At 39.7% G+C, this 17,294-nt stretch overlaps 2 protein-coding genes across 2 annotated transcripts in view; one reads left to right on the top strand and one right to left on the bottom strand.

Annotated features, from left to right (window-relative positions):
• LOC139942985 (uncharacterized) overlaps nt 1-17,294 on the bottom strand; it is a 29,149-nt gene that overhangs the window by 2,741 nt on the left and 9,114 nt on the right. The window lies entirely within an intron of this gene.
• The window catches only part of LOC139942983 (uncharacterized), a 68,198-nt gene continuing 62,157 nt past the window's right edge, over nt 11,254-17,294 (top strand). Inside the window, exon 1 of the mRNA XM_071939798.1 lies at nt 11,254-11,307. Within this exon, the coding sequence (XP_071795899.1) occupies nt 11,277-11,307 (31 nt within the window). The 5' untranslated portion in view covers nt 11,254-11,276. The remainder of the gene's footprint in view (nt 11,308-17,294) is intronic.

Raw genomic sequence — 17,294 nt, forward strand, 5'->3', positions numbered from 1 at the left:
TTGGAGTAATTACCAATAGTGTTCAGGGCCTTTAAGTGGTGCTCTCCGCATTTCCATTTTCTAATTGAAGTGCGGCACACTATTTAACCATAATAAGTTTTACACCTGTTATAGATTCATTCTATTTTCCACACTTTTGCGGTGTGAAAATTTCTTGAGTTTGACACACCAAAGGTGTGATATTTAACGCAGGCACTCCGATTGACGGTCAGTTTTTCACAACTTGCAGAGTTTTGTTCATTCATTTGGGTATCTTAAAATCTGCCCATGGTGTTTCCCCAGTGGATTAGCGCACTTTCAAAGAGTTTACCCAGTAGTGAAATTTATGCAAGGAGTATTGGAATGTACTCAAAGACGAGGCAAATCATATTCTCACGTATTTATTATGCTTTATGCAAGCCATCAACGTTTGCATGTGTGATTTTCTATGCATGCTAGTAAGGTATGCATGATGAGTAGTACCGGTATTTGTGTAGGACAACCTGAGTTTATTGGGTCAAGCAACATTTGGCCTTTAACTCGACTCACGGATCAGCATTACAAACATTATTTTGGTGGTGGCACTACAACTGGTCTGCTTTCATAATCATTTTTTTTATTTTTATTTTTCTACTAAAGCAGGAACTGTCGGTAAAACCAGTTGATAAAACGTACACAAACCTTCCAGTTGCTTTCAAATAATTAATTGAAAGGATTGTGCTGTCTGCTTGAACGTCTCAATTTGGAAGGCAATTTTGAAATTCAAAGGCAAAGATATTGATGTTGCTGTCCAAGCCATCAACTCAGGTTGGGAAGTGAAGGCGAATGATGGTAAAAGATAAACACCTTCGCACAACGTTGGCCAAGATTTGGGTCAAATCATCAGAACTGGTAAAGAGAGTATACAAAAAACAACTCTCGGTCAAGGTTTCCAACTGACAAAGGAGTATGAGTCTAGAGTCGTTACAACTGAATTTTGTATATCGTTTTATGATGAGCGGGAGTCAAAAACAGTGTCCATTACTGAGCGTGTTTAGTTGTTATGGATTAAACCTTAAAAGAAAAAGAGTAGACTCAATTATTTTTAAATTTTATCCGGTCACTGACGACAAATTTGCTGGTGGAGTAGGCCTACGTGTAGAATGTAACAAGTCGTATCACGCCTCTGGGTTTTAATTGACTACCAAGGCAAGATCTCGAACGTGACTCTCAAACACAGTTTACAACAGAGAACTGTTGCATTATTAAGTTTCGTAAATGCCAAGGTGACTCCAATTCGTATGCCTAGTACGATATACTGAACAGCGAGACTACCAAGCTTGTAATACCTCAACATATTAGGATAAGATAAGAACTTTATTATCCCACACTGGGGACATTAAAACTGGCCATAATTCAAACATTACAGACAAAACACAATAAAAACTGTGTAACAATAAACATACAGATCAAAACATTAATTAAGAATATCATGTATACAAATATGTGATTATTGAGTGTGTCACGTGACTCTTAAATACACTGGACACCTTTGGTAATTGTCAAAGACCAGTCTTCTCACTTGGTGTAACGTATGCACAAAATAACAATCCTCAATTGAACTCAATTGGTCGTCGAAGTAGCGAGATGACAATGGAAGAAAAAACACACTGTCACATGAAGTTGTGTGCTTTCAATGGTTGATTTTGACACCTCAAAACCTAATTCTGAGGTCTCGAAAACAAATTCGATTATTTTAGTGGAAAGTTACTTCTTTCTCGAAAACTACGTTACTTCGGAGGGAGTCGTTTCTCACAATGTATTATACTATCAACAGCTCTCCATTGCTCTCCGCATTCCCATTTTCTAATTGTGAATGATACAAAAACAAACAAAAAATTACCTTCGGCTCGGGCCTTTATCACACAGCCACGAAAATGCCGGTATTAAGGCCGAGTTACAGCCGGTTTATAACTCGGCCTTCACGCTGCAGCGGTAACGACAACGATAACGATCACGACGCAAAAAAAAAACACCGCGCGTTGTATTGGTTGAATTGCTCCACGCAGAATACGTCCACGCTCATTCAGCCAATCGAGGGCGTGCATTTTTATCGTTCTCGTTTTCGTTCTCGTTATCGAGACCTGTGTGACCTGGCCTTTTAAAAGGCCGGTTGCAACAGACCATCACCGATGATTAAATGTCTCTTTGGCATTCCAAAGAACGTGTGGTGCAATTTATGAAACCGTTTTCGAATAATGTATTTGTGCGCGCATTGCATCCTCGTATCCATGGGCTAAAATGGCGCGGCGAGATCCATCACTCCCCACAATGTGAACGAGGTTTTGGGTTAACCCGCACAAACGGTTTAAAAAACAACCGGTTTAAAACAGCCCCACAAATAGGAATAGCAAAACTGCCTGGGTATTATTTTATGAATACGTACTTATTTAGTGATATACATGTCAAACAAATTTGTTTTAAAATATGTTAATAGAAGCCAACGTGCGAAATAAGACCAAACAGTACCATGCCAGCTATAATGTTTACTCGACATTTGTTGACATTATGCGAGGGGTTCAAGTTTAGATATCAGCGATGAAGGCTTGCTGTCTTTAAAGACACAGGACGTCATTGGAAATTGTCAAAGACCACTCTTCTCACATGATCTCAACAATATGCACAAAATAACGAACCTAAGCAAATTTTAGCTCGATCGGTCGTCGAAGTTGCGAGGTAATAATGACAGAAAAAAAACACCATTGTCACACGAAGTAGTATGCTTTCAGATGCTTGATTTCGAGACCTCAATTCTAAATCTGAGGTTTCGAAAACAAAATAATTCGTGGAAAATTACTTCTTTCTCGAAAATGATGTCACTTCAGAGGGAGTTGTTTCTCACAATGTTGTATATTATCAACAACTCCCCAATACTCGTCACCAAGTAAGATTTTATGCTAATAATCATTTTGAGTATTTACCAATAGTGCCTTTAACACACATAGCTTTGTCAAATGTTATGATCAGTTTAGAGCTTGGCTCTACCGTGCGTCGGAAGTAAAATGTTTAGATAAGAAACACCATCTTGTAAAGATTCACAGTCCTTCAGCGTGCTATTTTCATCTCTTAACCATTTAGCCACTGGACCGCCCAGCCACCTTAAGCGATACACTGTATTATGTGGTAGGAGGAAACCTCGCTATAGCTTTTGTTTGTAGAAAATTAGAAACATCAAAATAAAACTATAGGTAGTCAATAGTATGCCTACGCATTGGTGAATCCATCTAGTTGTTTTTATATCATTATTCATTTTTCTCTTCACAGTTGACTTGACGAAGCTATTGATGATGAAATAATTTAGCACTTACCCAACAAAACGCTTATTAATAAACACAAAGGAAACTGTATTTATCATTCATGGTGATATTTTCGAAAACTTATGCCTTCGCAAATAATCAGCATTGAGCCAGATAAAAGCCTTGAAAAGCTATTGTATCCATTTTATCATTATACAAAAATAATCGCCATAAATATTAACGTTGGGGGTTTTTATTGTTCCCCAATGAGGACTTGTACAAATATTACCGAAAGGGTCAAAAATTGTGCGTTTAACTATAAATAATAAGCCTTGGCTATCTTTAAAAAATTTGAACTACGATTTCAGTAAAGTTACTGCAAGAATCTTGAAAAGAAAAACAAAATTATTTCGGCAAACTCGGGCGGTGCAGGGACTAGAGGGTTAATTAAAAGTGGCAACAGACTGCCATATAGCTTGAACATCCGACGTCATACTCAGGCTCAAGAATCACGCCATTATAGTTGCCTCGAGCCTAGGTCAATATATTGACGGTGATGTGCCGTTCATCTTGCCTTCATTCCGCAGTCAAATTCTACGAACATGTTTGTTTGTTAAAAAAACATTATATGAATGTACATGTATTGTAATACATGTTCGTTGTGTCCAATGATATGATTTGCAACTTAAACCACGATTCGGTTTAGTTACTGTTCGAATCTTAAAAACTAGACATCTTTTCAGCGACAAATATCCGTACCTAAAGGTATTCGGACAATGATCTAGTACCAAGGAGTAGACTACATATACCCTGTGTTGGCATTCAATAGACTGGTGAGTCTCGCTTCATGGCACCCATCAGCTATTGGTAGATACATTTGGGTGCAGTTTTTGTTCCCAACTCAATCATAATGTTTGAATTATTGTTAAACAACACTGGAAACCCTTGGTAATAATTGTCAAATATCAGTCTTCTCTTTTGGTGTAGCTCAACATCATGCATGACAAACCTGTGAAAATTTTAACTCAAATAATCATCGAAGTTGCGAGATAATAATGGAAGAAAAAACACCCTTGTCACGGGAAGTTGTGTGCGTTTAGATGGTTGATTTCGAGACCTCAAATTCTAAATATTGTGAGGTCTCGAAATCAAATTCAACTATTGTAGTGGAAAACTTCTTTCTCGAAAACTAAACGTTACTTCAGAGGGAGCCGTTTCTCAAAATGTTTTAATATACTATCATCAACTCTCGATCTCCGTTGCTTGTCAAGTAAGTTTTTATGCTAACAATTATTTTGAGTAATTAGCAATAGTGTCCATGCAGTGCCTGTTATACCAAAATTGTCATGTACAACTTAAATAACATTTAGATACTTATAAAAATGAAGATATCAAGCTCAACAACCATTAAAGCATAGACGTGACGAGTCGTTTGTCAGTGTGCAAGTGTTCTCTAGCGCTGCTTAATACAGGCGCCATGCACCCCGTATACACAATCCCGGCTGTTCATGGAACAGTCGCAGTACGTTACATACACATGTAACGGTCGTAGGTAGCGCGTGGCATGGCCATGCTGTAAACATAGAATAGACCTTTCTTTTGTTGATAAACAAACCGCCTTGGTTGGCATGGTCGGCCGAATGTTAGTTAAATACCCAATCGTAAAAACAGATGTTTTAACCAAATTCAGCATTTTCTGCAAACTTTCAATTAAAAAAAATACCTCTCACAATTATTTGTTTTGTTTTTAACAAAATCAACAAGTTTTGTTACATTGTTACCAAAAATAGCGATCTTTTCTCAATTTGCACTTACGTCTTTCCATAGTTTTCCAATCTGGGTTGGCAAAAACTCGGGCTGTGACGTTGCAAAAGAAAGGTCTATAGGACAACTTAGTCTGGTTCCCAGACCCCAAAATCTCCGACTAGGCTCTGTCGAATCTAGGGTCCGGTATCACCCAAAATCACGTGACCAAAAAGAAGGAATTCCTCCTCTTTCGAAGTTATCCGAAATGTTCCGAACGTGTTTTCGTTAACATTCGGACGGTATCGTCGATGTTCGGTACGGACTCGTAATGTCAGTCCTGTCGGCCGTAGATCCAGGAGTTTTTATGTCAGTTATTGCCAATGCAGGCGTTGTGCCTAAATAAAGCGTTTGCAAAGCGATGCGACAAGTTCAAAATATATAAACCTGGGAAATCGCTCCGGGATCTGTGAAGTTTTTGTCCTTTTCTTCAAAAATATTTTTTCAAAGGTGTTTTGACTTGTGAGTGTTCATTAGACATTGCTTGAGGATTAAGTTTCATGACTTTTAAAAGTGGTAAAAATGGGGCAAAATCTGGTGAATAGCTGTCGAAATTATACGTGTTGAACCAGATTGTAATTAATTGACGATCAAAATAATCTCGTAACCCTCCGGCCTGGCGGCCGTTGGGAGGAGGGTTACATTATCGCAACTAGTAGTACGTGCAGACATGGTTTCCCTGGAGATGACCCCCGACCCTGACAAGTTGCGTCATGGTGTGATAGTTAACGCAGGCACTCCAATTGACGGTCAGTTTTTCACAACTTGCAGAGTTTTGTTCATTTATTTGGGTATCTTAAAATCTGCCCATGGTGTTTCCCCAGTGGATTAGTGCACTTTCAAAGAGTTTACCCAGTAGTGAAATTTATGGAAGGAGTATTGGAATGTACTCAAAGACGAGGCAAATAATATTCTCATGTATTTATTATGTTTTATGCAAACCATCAAAGTTTGGCCAAGAATTGAGTCAAATCATCAGAACTGGTAAAGAGAGTATACAAACAACAACTCTCGGTCAAGGTTTCCAACTGACAAAGGAGTATTAGTCTAGAGTCGTGACAACTGAATTTTATATATCGTTTTATGATGAGCGGGAGTCAAAAACAGTGTCCATTACTGAGCGTGTTTAGTTGTTATGGAGTAAACCTTAAAAGAAAAGGAGTAGACTCAATTATTTTTAAATTTTATCCGGTCACTGACGACAAATTTGCTGGTGGAGTAGGCCTACGTGTAGAAGTAACAAGTCGTATCACGCCTCTGGGTTTTAATTGACTACCAAGGCAAGATCTCGAACGTGACTCTCAAACACAGTTTACAACAGAGAACTTTTGCATTATTAAGTTTCGTAAATGCCAAGGTGACTCCAATTCGTATGCCTAGTACGATATACTGTATAGCGAGACTACCTAGCTTGTAATACCTCAACATATTAGGATAAGATAAGAACTTTATTATCCCACACTGGGGAAATTAAAACTGGACATGATTCAAACATTACAGACAAAAAACAATAAAAACTGTGTAACAATAAACATACAGATCAAAACATTAATTAAGAATATCATGTATACAAATATGTGATTAATGAGTGTGTCACGTGACTCTTAAAGCCACTGGACACCTTTGGTCTTTGTCAAAGACCAGTCTTCTCACTTGGTGTAACGTATGTAAAAAATAACAAACCTGTGAAAATTTGAACTCAATTGGTCGTCGAAGTTGCGAGATAATAATGGAAGAAAAAACACTGTCACACGAAGTTGTGTGCTTTCAAATGGTTGATTTCGACACCTCAAAACCTAATTCTGAGGTCTCGAAAACAAATTCGACTATTTTAGTGGAAAGTTACTTCTTTCTCGAAAACTACTTTACTTCGGAGTCAGTCGTTTATCACAATGTATTGTACTATCAACAGCTTTCCATTGCTCTCCGCATTCCCATTTTCTAATTGTGAATGATACAAAAACAAACAAAAATTACCTACGGCTCGGGCCTTTATCACACAGCCACGAAAATGCCGGTATTAAGGCCGAGTTACAGCCGGTTTATAACTCGGCCTTCACGCTGCAGCGGTAACGACAACGATAACGATCTTGACGCAAACAAAATAAACCGCGCGTTGTATTGGTTGAATTGCTCCACGCAGAATACGCCCACGCTCACTCAGCCAATCGAGGGTGTGCATTTTTATCGTTCTCGTTTTCGTTCTCTTTATCGAGACCTGTGCGACATGGCCTTTTAAAAAGCCGGTTGCAACAGACCATCCTCGATGATTAAATGCCTCTTTGGCGTTCCATAGAACGTGTGGTGCAATTTATGGAACCGTTTTCGAATAATGTATTTGTGCGCGCATTGCATCCTCGTATCCATGGGCTAAAATGGCGCGGCGAGATCCTACACTCCCCACACTGTGAACGAGGTTTTGGGTTAACCCGCACAAACGGTTTAAAAAACAACCGGTTTAAAACAGCCCCACAAACAGGAATAGCAAAACTGCCTAGGTATTATTTTATGAAACCGTACTTTAGTGATGTACATGTCAAACAAATTTGTTTTAAAATTTGTTAATAGAAGCCAACGTGCAAAATAAGACCAAACAGTACCATGCCAGCTATACTCGAAGCAATCAATATTTGTTGACATTATGCGAGGGGTTCAAGTTTAGATATCAGCGATGAAGGCTTGCTGTCTTTAAAGACACAGGACACCATTGGAAATTGTCAAAGACCACTCTTCTCACATGATCTCAACAATATGCACAAAATAACAAACCTATGCAAACTTTAGCTCGATCGGTTGTCGAAGTTGCGAGATAATAATGACAGAAAAAAACACCATTGTCACACGAAGTAGTAAGCTTTCAGATGCTTGATTTCGAGACCTCAATTCTAAATCTGAGGTCTCGCAAAACAAATTCGTGGAAAATTACTTCTTTCTCGAAAATGATGTCACTTCAGAGAAAGTTGTTTCTCACAATGTTGTATATTATCAACAACTCCCCAATACTCGTCACCAAGTAAGATTTTATGCTAATAATCATTTTGAGTAATTACCAATAGTGCCTTTAACACACATAGCTTTGTCAAATGTTATGATCAGTTTAGAGCTTGGCTCTACCGTGCGTCGGAAGTAAAATGTTTAGATAAGAAACACCATCTTGTAAAGATTCACAGTCCTTCAGCGTGCTATTTTCATCTCTTAATTAAAAGTGGCAACAGACAGCCTTGGCAGTTATTAAACCTGCTTAAGAAATACTCATTTTTATTCTTAGATGTATGACACCTCTCGGGTGACATGTTTTAGCGTTTGATGAAAAGAGGTGTTACTGCTGATTAATGTTGCTAATATTCTTTAAATGATTAAAGAACTATTACATAATTGGTTTAGCAAGCAAACAAAATGCAGGCAGTGTAAGCACTTTATGTAATCCACCGTATACATAAACTGACAAACCTGTAGAAGTTCGAGTTCGATCGGCCATCTGGGTCACGGGAGAAAAGTGAAAAACCGATTACAAACTTTGCATTGCATCGACGCCAAAACAAAAAAAATGAACAAAACGCTCATCTATTTCTCATCAAATATGAAATTTCAGACAGAAATATTCTAAAGGAACGTTTTCTACTGTCATCATCATGATACCGTGTAAGTTTTGTGTGAATCTGTGATCTCCACCAATTCTGTAACGTTCATTTATTTGCAAAAAACTCATGAACAGTTAACAGTCAAGTTTTAGTTTTAGCTGCTATTAAAAGTCAATCTACGTCGAAGTTTTAGGACTTGGTAAATAGTCGTGCAAAGGCTGGATAAATTACCTGTGTAATTGATTAAATCGCTTATTGACTGTTCCTAATGATTCACACTTCTGGACCAGAATTAATTTGTTATCCAACGGCATCATTCATGAAAAGTACGATAACTCTACGTTAAAATATCAAGCCTATGTATATTTTGAAATGAATTTAAACCACGTTTCTTGCAATTTACTGCAAGAGTCTAGAAAATTAGGACGACAATTTTCACAGGTTTGTTACTTATGCATATGATTGTTGAGATACCCCAAGTGAGATGACTAGTCTTTGACAATTACCAATAGTGTCCATGGTCTTTAACTGGCACTAGTACCGCGTGGGGGATCGGAGCTAGTCAAACCAACATCACCAACCAATCATTACGTTGTTATCAAACATAACCATTTCGGCCCTTGAATTATAAAGCCAAGACTGCCATATAGCTTGAACATCTGACGTCATACTCAGGCTCAAGAATCACGCCATTATAGTTGCCTCGAGCCTAGGTCAATATATTGACGGTGAAGTACCGTTCATCTTGCCTTCATTCCGCAGTCAAATTCTACGAACATGTTTGCTTGTTAAAAAAACATTATATGAATGTACATGTATTGTAATACATGTTCGTTGTGTCCAATGATATGATTTGCAACTTAAACCACGATTCGGTTTAGTTACTGTTCGAATCTTAAAAACTAGACATCTTTTCAGCGACAAATATCCGTACCTAAAGGTATTCGGACAATGATTTAGTACCGAGGAGTAGACTACATATACCCTGTGTTGGCATTCAATAGACTGGTGAGTCTCGCTTCATGGCACCCATCAGCTATTGGTAGATACATTTGGGTGCAGTTTTTGTTCCCAACTCAATCATAATGTTTGAATTATTGTTAAACAACACTGGAAACCCTTGGTAATAATTGTCAAATATCAGTCTTCTCTTTTGGTGTAGCTCAACATCATGCATGACAAACCTGTGAAAATTTTAACTCAAATAATCATCGAAGTTGCGAGATAATAATGGAAGAAAAAACACCCTTGTCACGGGAAGTTGTGTGCGTTTAGATGGTTGATTTCGAGACCTCAAATTCTAATTATTGTGAGGTCTCGAAATCAAATTCAACTATTGTAGTGGACAACTTCTTTCTCGAAAACTATACGTTACTTCAGAGGGAGCCGTTTCTCAAAATGTTTTAATATACTATCATCAACTCTCGATCTCCGTTGCTTGTCAAGTAAGTTTTTATGCTAACAATTATTTTGAGTAATTAGCAATAGTGTCCATGCAGTGCCTATTATACAAAAATTGTCATGTACAACTTAAATAACATTTAGATACTTATAAAAATGAAGATATCAAGCTCAACAACCATTAAAGCATAGACGTGACGAGTCGTTTGTCAGTGTGCAAGTGTTCTCTAGCGCTGCTTAATACAGGCGCCATGCACCCCGTATACACAATCCCGGCTGTTCATGGAACAGTCGCAGTACGTTACATACACATGCAACGGTCGTAGGTAGCGCGTGGCATGGCCATGCTGTAAACATAGAATAGGACAACTACGTTTAAATAGGCCGCGCGTACATACGCGGGTTCTGGCATCGGGGCCGCCATAGCCTATCTCCCATGTACATTTTCTGTGCGTTGCCGTCAGCACGTGACTTTTTGCCGCCAGCACGTGACATTTAGCGCGTCAAATGCCTATCTCCCGTGTTCATTTTCGCGCGTAACCTTTCAAACGTGAAATTTTTACCGCGTCCATGGCGAACCAAAACTTGTTCTACACCAAAGATATAGAATTAAAAGAACTAGATCGGCCGCGCGTACATACGCACCATTGCCTGCGTCAAAGTTTTGTATGCAACTCGTTGGGAAGTCTTTTGCAATTCAAGTGCAAATCATTTCCGCCCAAAAGGGACTTTTTTGCCAATTAATAGTGCCCTAGCACTACAGAGCATTGAATAATGTCTTTTGCAATTCAGGTGCAATTTTTTGTTGTATACACCACTTAAAGCAAATCCCGCCCAAAAGGGACTTATGTGCCAAATAGTATCATAGTATCTTTCATAGCACCACGAGCATCTAGGAAACAAAAGCTTCCCACGTGGACCCGCAACCAACGCCGTTGTGCTCTGCGCATGCGCCTATTGTCTGTGCAAAAAGCACTATTTTTTTCTTCTTTTTTTCGGAAATGTGTACATGAACATGTAACACGCAAAGTGTATAGTGAGTACTTAACTGCTGTGCGTAGCTTAAATCACTCAGTGCAGGGAAGGAAGCTGTCGATTAACACTGATCAAAATCTCGCCTCAGTTTTAGATTCGCTGTCTGCATCTGTTGGTAAAATTGCTACTTTGTTTCAAAAGGATTCAGGAACTCTGACCGTCTCTGGTGCTACAGAGAGTTGTCGTCAGTGGAGAGGACATAATGGGTCCATTTCTATTCCTGGTTCTTGGAGGTAAGTGACAAGTTTTTGTCCTCTGCATATCAGTCTAGGTAAACATTTGTCAACTGTTGCAGCCTGTTCCGTCATCCATAATGCAGTTGACTTGACCCTTAGATATTTTGATTTTTCGTAATCTCAAACTGAAAAAAGGAAATGCCTCCTGAAAAAAAAAAATACGGTCTACCAAATTGCAAAACAGGCTATATTAACATCACAATTTGTATAAGTTGCCAGTTGGGTGTTGGGAGTGTTTTAAAACTGGAGAGAATGGTGCAGATTTATTTTAAGATGAACAATCATTTCAGATCAATTTACTGATGCCTTTATAATCCTGGAGAAAGTTTAAATGTTTCCAATGGTTTCATATCTATAAAGAGCGCGCGTGTCAGTAAAACAAAAAGGCCACAGACCTGCTTTAGTCATTAGTTAACTGCCTTCTTAAGTCGATCACTGTTGCTGTATTTCCTTTTTGTTTTCAGGTGTGTATTTGTCGTCTTTGTAGAAATAAAAACTTAGTAGGCAGCTGTTATTTGCTTAATGAAACAAGTCCGCTAGTTTTTGGTTCCGCGTAAAACTTTTTGAATATGTGCTAATCGAAAAACCTGCTCATATAAAATTGCGTGTTGTCAATCAGGTCAAGCTACTGTGCATCACTCGCAGTAGGGGCGTTGGCAACATTCCTGAGTGATTGGCTACTTTTTAGCCGTAACATCAAATAACAGCTTCCTACAGTTGTTGCTAATATTGAATGTTTGTAAAAAATATGTTATGATTTGTCTAATAAATGTTGTGTTTTACAAACAAACAAGATTTGTATTATTGAACCGGCAAAGAAACCAGAGAGGGACTAGGGGACGGGATTCAATAGTTCAAATACACTTTATTACCACTGAATATGTTACTTCCCAACTGTTTAAAGACAGTGGACACTATTGGTTATGGTCAAAGACCAGCCTTCTCACCTGGTGTATCTCAACATTTGCATAAAATATCAAACTTGTGAAAATTTGATCTCAATTGGTCGTCGAGGTCGCGAGATAATAATGAAAGAAAAAAAGACATCCTTTGTCACACGAAGTTGTGTGCTTTTAGATGGTTGATTTCGAGACCTCAAAATTCTCAATCTGAGGTCTCAAAATCAAATTCGTTGAAAACTTACTTCTTTCTCAAATAACTATGTCACTTCAAAGGGAGCCGTTTCTCACAATGTTTTATACTTTCAACCTCTCCCCATTTCTCGTCACCAAGTAAGGTGTATAATAATAATAATAAATATTTTGAGTAATTACCAATAGTGTCCACTGCCTTTAATATGACATAATATGCAGTTAACCGCGGATTTTCTGATTTTGTATTTACATGGGACATTTTTGAGGATCGCTTTTTGAAAAGAAATTTTCATGGAATTTGCAAGTAAGAATCGTATTGTACAAAATTAACATTTATTTATAGGATTACATTAATATGTATATCAAAGTATTGAGTTCACCTTTCATATTGACTTGTATACGAGCCATTTCGCATATATACGTCATCATGTTTACCATTGCACATTTCTCACATGTAATAACCTTTTACTCAAAATGTTGTAAAGACCATTTTGGACTGTAAATCTGGATGAAACTGGAGCGCGTATGTACACTGCACGTGTAGGTTACAGTTCGTAAAGGTGTAGAGCTGTATGACGACATGCATAGCTTCTACAATGTAGTTTAGAGCTGTATGACGACATGCATAGCTTCTACAATGTATTGTTGCTCAGGCAAACATATTTATTTAATTTTAGAAAAAATGTAAAACCTTCTGAACCACACACTGGATTCCCACAATTCTAAAAGGTTTCAAGAACATTTTGTGATTCCTTTGGACCTTGGGTTCTGGTTCAAACTGGACGTTGAAACCCAATTGTTCAAAAACTTATAATTTCTGAACCATACATTGGAGATTCACAATTTGTACACCACATATTTGCAACTTAAGAACCAAAACACATAATTTGACCCCATTAACCTTGACTGCTGATACAAACCATTCCATGAATTTTGCTATGCAGTCGTGCAGTGCAGAAGTGCTCACTGTTATTTTATTGTGTTCGTTTTATTGTTCTGTTATTTTTGTGCTTGTTCTCTGTTTTTGGAAGAGCTTTACAAATTTCAAACAACCACTTCCCTCAAACTCTGGTGTTCTGATCATCAATTGTCGTTTCATCAGAAACAAACTGATCGAAATCTTGAACATTTTGCATACCGCCAAACCCTGCATTGTCATTTTAGCAGAATCATGGTTAAATCCCAAATTGTAAATAAAATCGACACTTTCCCGACTAATTAAATTAGACATTGAGGTGTTTGAGGGACAGATCATTACAGTCGTGGTGGAGTCGCCATTGGCTTAGAACATGGACTTGAATAAACATTGCTCCTGGCAGCCAAAGATTGTTGTCTTTTTTTTTGGAGATCGATATGGAATACAGTAGTAATAGCCAAAAAGCAACCCGGTGAATCAATAATTGGTGGCGCTGTATACCCCCACCCCCCCAACAGGGGTAAACACATTTTTGGGTGAAGGGTGATTGAGCCACTTCTAAAGCATGTAATGTCCCATTATGATCAGCGTCTCAAATAGCCTCTCCTTATTAAAACACATACTGCCCGGTTTCACGTGCCGATCCATGTTTAGAACTGTGGGCAGAGGTGACAGTGTGATAGCCCCGGTCAGCTGGAGCTCGTTATTATCCATGGAACCAAGTTCACCTCTCAGACAGTAGCCCTGATTACAAACTCAGGTGGGGCTCGAGGTCTTGGTTGGTAACCCACTCTGCCTGATAGGATGGTCTCGTGCTGAAATCCAGTTTGTTTCTGGTCACCAATTCCAGTCAAAGTTATTCATAGCTCGGCAGCAGGGGCTGGAAGCTACATTACTGACACGACCACGTTGGAGTGTTCCGGGGGAATGTAGCCGTCCGACAAATGGATGAGAAGGACAACTCTGATGTCAAACCCCAGCTCATACTGTGGAACTCTGCCTAATACTGTTACAATGAAAACGGGTCTGGAATCAGCAGATTTTAAGTTGGGGGTTAGAAAGGCTTGGGAAACCAAAGTGATTTGAGGACATCATTCTACCTCAGCAAGTAAGCACTGTTGAAATCCAGTTTGTTTCTGGTCACCAAGCAATTCCAGTCACAGTTGTACATGTCAGCTCGGATGCATGGGCTGGCTAGCTGGCTGCTACATTACTGGCGTACGGATGTCGGTAACTCAGTATGTTGGATGGCACTCCTGGAGCTCCGTAATGGCATGCCTGGAACGCCTATCTTGCCGAGCAATGAAGGCCCCTTCATTGGAGTGTTGGACTTCTGTGTGTTCCAGGTGTAGCCTTCCGACAAGTAGATGAAACTTTTATTTATTAACAGATGGCGGTCATCAAGCATAGTTGAATTGCTACTGCGGGACAACCTTCTCTCATCCTAACTGTCGATGGTGTGTGCTTCGCATGTCCCATGGACAAGCATCCGCTCACAATGCTTTGCTCCGGCGTTCGGCGACCATGATGGTACAACCTACTCAGATTCAGTTACCGGCAACTCATGGTCGTCCAATGAAGGGGCCTTCGTTGCTCGGCAAGATAGGCGTTCCAGGCAGGCGCATCTGGGTCGCCATCTTGCTAGTGCCTCCATAGTTTTACCTTGCTGGTATATACCTTCCCAATATTATTAGTACAAACTCGCAATCTTCTTCCCTAAGGCATGCAACAATCATTTGCTTGAATTAACTTGACTTGGCATCGGTGTTTCTGCCCTCGGCGAGACGTGGCTCACTGGATGTGGCTTAATCCGGGAGGCTAAGTTTAACTTTTTTCGGAGTAGTTACCTTAATGCCTCATGTCCTTCCAGATGTGTCTAAGTCGCGGATTTATTACCATCATTTCTGCCTACGCTCCTTATTATGACATCTGCTTTGGAGTCTCAGGATGAATTCTACCGACAGCATCCCAGCTGGTGACAGCATTGCCCTTATAGGGGATTTCAATTATTGCATTGACTCTGACTGCAATGTGGGGTGATTGGAACTTATGGTCTGGGAAAAAAATTAACAACATTGGTCAACGGTTTCTCGAGCTCTGTGCTGGTCTCCACCTCGGAATTGCTAGCACCTTCTTTGCTTGCAGGCTCATCTTGATACAAGGTCACCTAGATGCACCATCACTCGCTTTGAAGTGGTTTTTAAGTCTTTTCTGTCCAGTAGATCACAACGTGTGCACATCAATCAAGAGTTCTCTGCACCACAGCACTTGCAATTCGGGTTTTCTCATGGATCAGCACTCGGTCCACTCTTGTTTTTTACTCTACCACTAAGTCACATCATCCACAGGCATGACATGGAGCTGCACATGTTCGCTGACGACACACAGATCTACATCTCAATCTGCTCTGTTACACCTGATGAGGTCTCACAGGGTGTGTCTAGAGTAGAGGGTTGTATCATAGATGTACATGACTGGATGCCCCTCAAACTTAATCAAACTAAACGCTGACAAGACAGAGGTATTGGTGGTTGGTTTCAGGGCTCAACTTGCCAAGTTCAACCTGTCATCTCTTCAAGTTGCTGAAACTGATGTCCCTGTCCAAGCTAAACCAGTTAGGAATATTGGGTTCATGTTTAACTCTTGATTGACTATGTCTCCTCAGGTGTCAGGTATCATCCACCTAATCAACACTAGTAGGGCCCGTAAGCTGCTGACTGTGGAGGCAACCGAGTCAGCAGTACACACTCTGGTGACATCCCGATTGGACGATTGTAACACTCTGCTGATTGCTGCACATACAATGCTCTTGTTCGGTGTAAGCTGCGAATGCTCGCTAAACGATTCCACCAAGCTCAGCCGAGCCCTTCACCTGCAATTGGAGGAGATGGAGACAGCTTTGGGATGGCAATCATTGCCGTAGCGTGCACTCTGCTGATTGCTGCACAGACCATGCTCTTGTTTGTTTTATGCTTTAGTTGAATGAGAGAAGTGGGCAGGGTTGGTAACTATTGCCAAACATGCACAGACCAAGCCTGTTCGCTCTGAGCTGATATTGCTCTCTAAATGGTTCCACCAAGCTCAGCCGAGCCCTTCACCTGATATCGCCACTGCTGTTACTAAGGACATACTCCGCGTTGCCCAGTTGGTCATTGGTTAATTCAGCTCTTCCTCTTTGCCAAATAGCTCTGAAGATGCTAAGACCATGTTCCACTCTGAAGTCAGGGACAGCTAGTTGTCTCATCGCCAACGACAGCAGCATGACTGGTTCCGTGACAGTGCTGAGATACTACTTAACAACATTTACAAGAACTAAGGAAGTCAGCTGCCTATGGGGATCTCTCTTCTTAGCTGAGCTGGGCAGGTCCTATATACTGTGTGCTGTTTAGCCTGCAGGTCCCAACAAGATCAGCATTTCATCATTTCAACATCAAATTTTATACTAAATAATGTAATATAGAGTTGGCAATTTTGCAACATGAACACTGTCCGCATCACGAATTACTGGAAAGCAGATACTGTAGCACACAAACATCTTGATCAAACGAACATCTTGGATATTTAGCCCTGAGACCCCGCCAAAAAAAATTTGCATTCACTGTCTATGAATTTAATTGGATTGATTTCAATACTTTCTTGATGGTATAAATGGGAAGATTGTGTTCTTGAACGATCATCGCCAGTCGTTCAATAAACTGTGAATGCTGTTGTTCATCATAATGAAATGGTGGAGACGACTGTGTTTTGTGACTCGGTAGTTAAACATCACAAAATGATTCAATGGCAAGTTAATTTATTTTTAAAATCGAGTGTACTTCTTGCACATTTGAAATATTGCGCTGTGAGTCACAACACAGGCAGGGAAAGTTTGAGCTGTTGTTTCTGTTCGAGCTGTACTTAAAAGCGTACCCCACCTTGCGATAGGGGTGGACAACGCTCCAGTACCAATTAAGAGGGCTCAGTTTCAAGGCTCT

Source organism: Asterias amurensis, chromosome 10 (genome assembly GCF_032118995.1).
Source record: "Asterias amurensis chromosome 10, ASM3211899v1".
In the NCBI taxonomy this organism is placed as follows: Eukaryota; Metazoa; Echinodermata; class Asteroidea; order Forcipulatida; family Asteriidae; genus Asterias; species Asterias amurensis.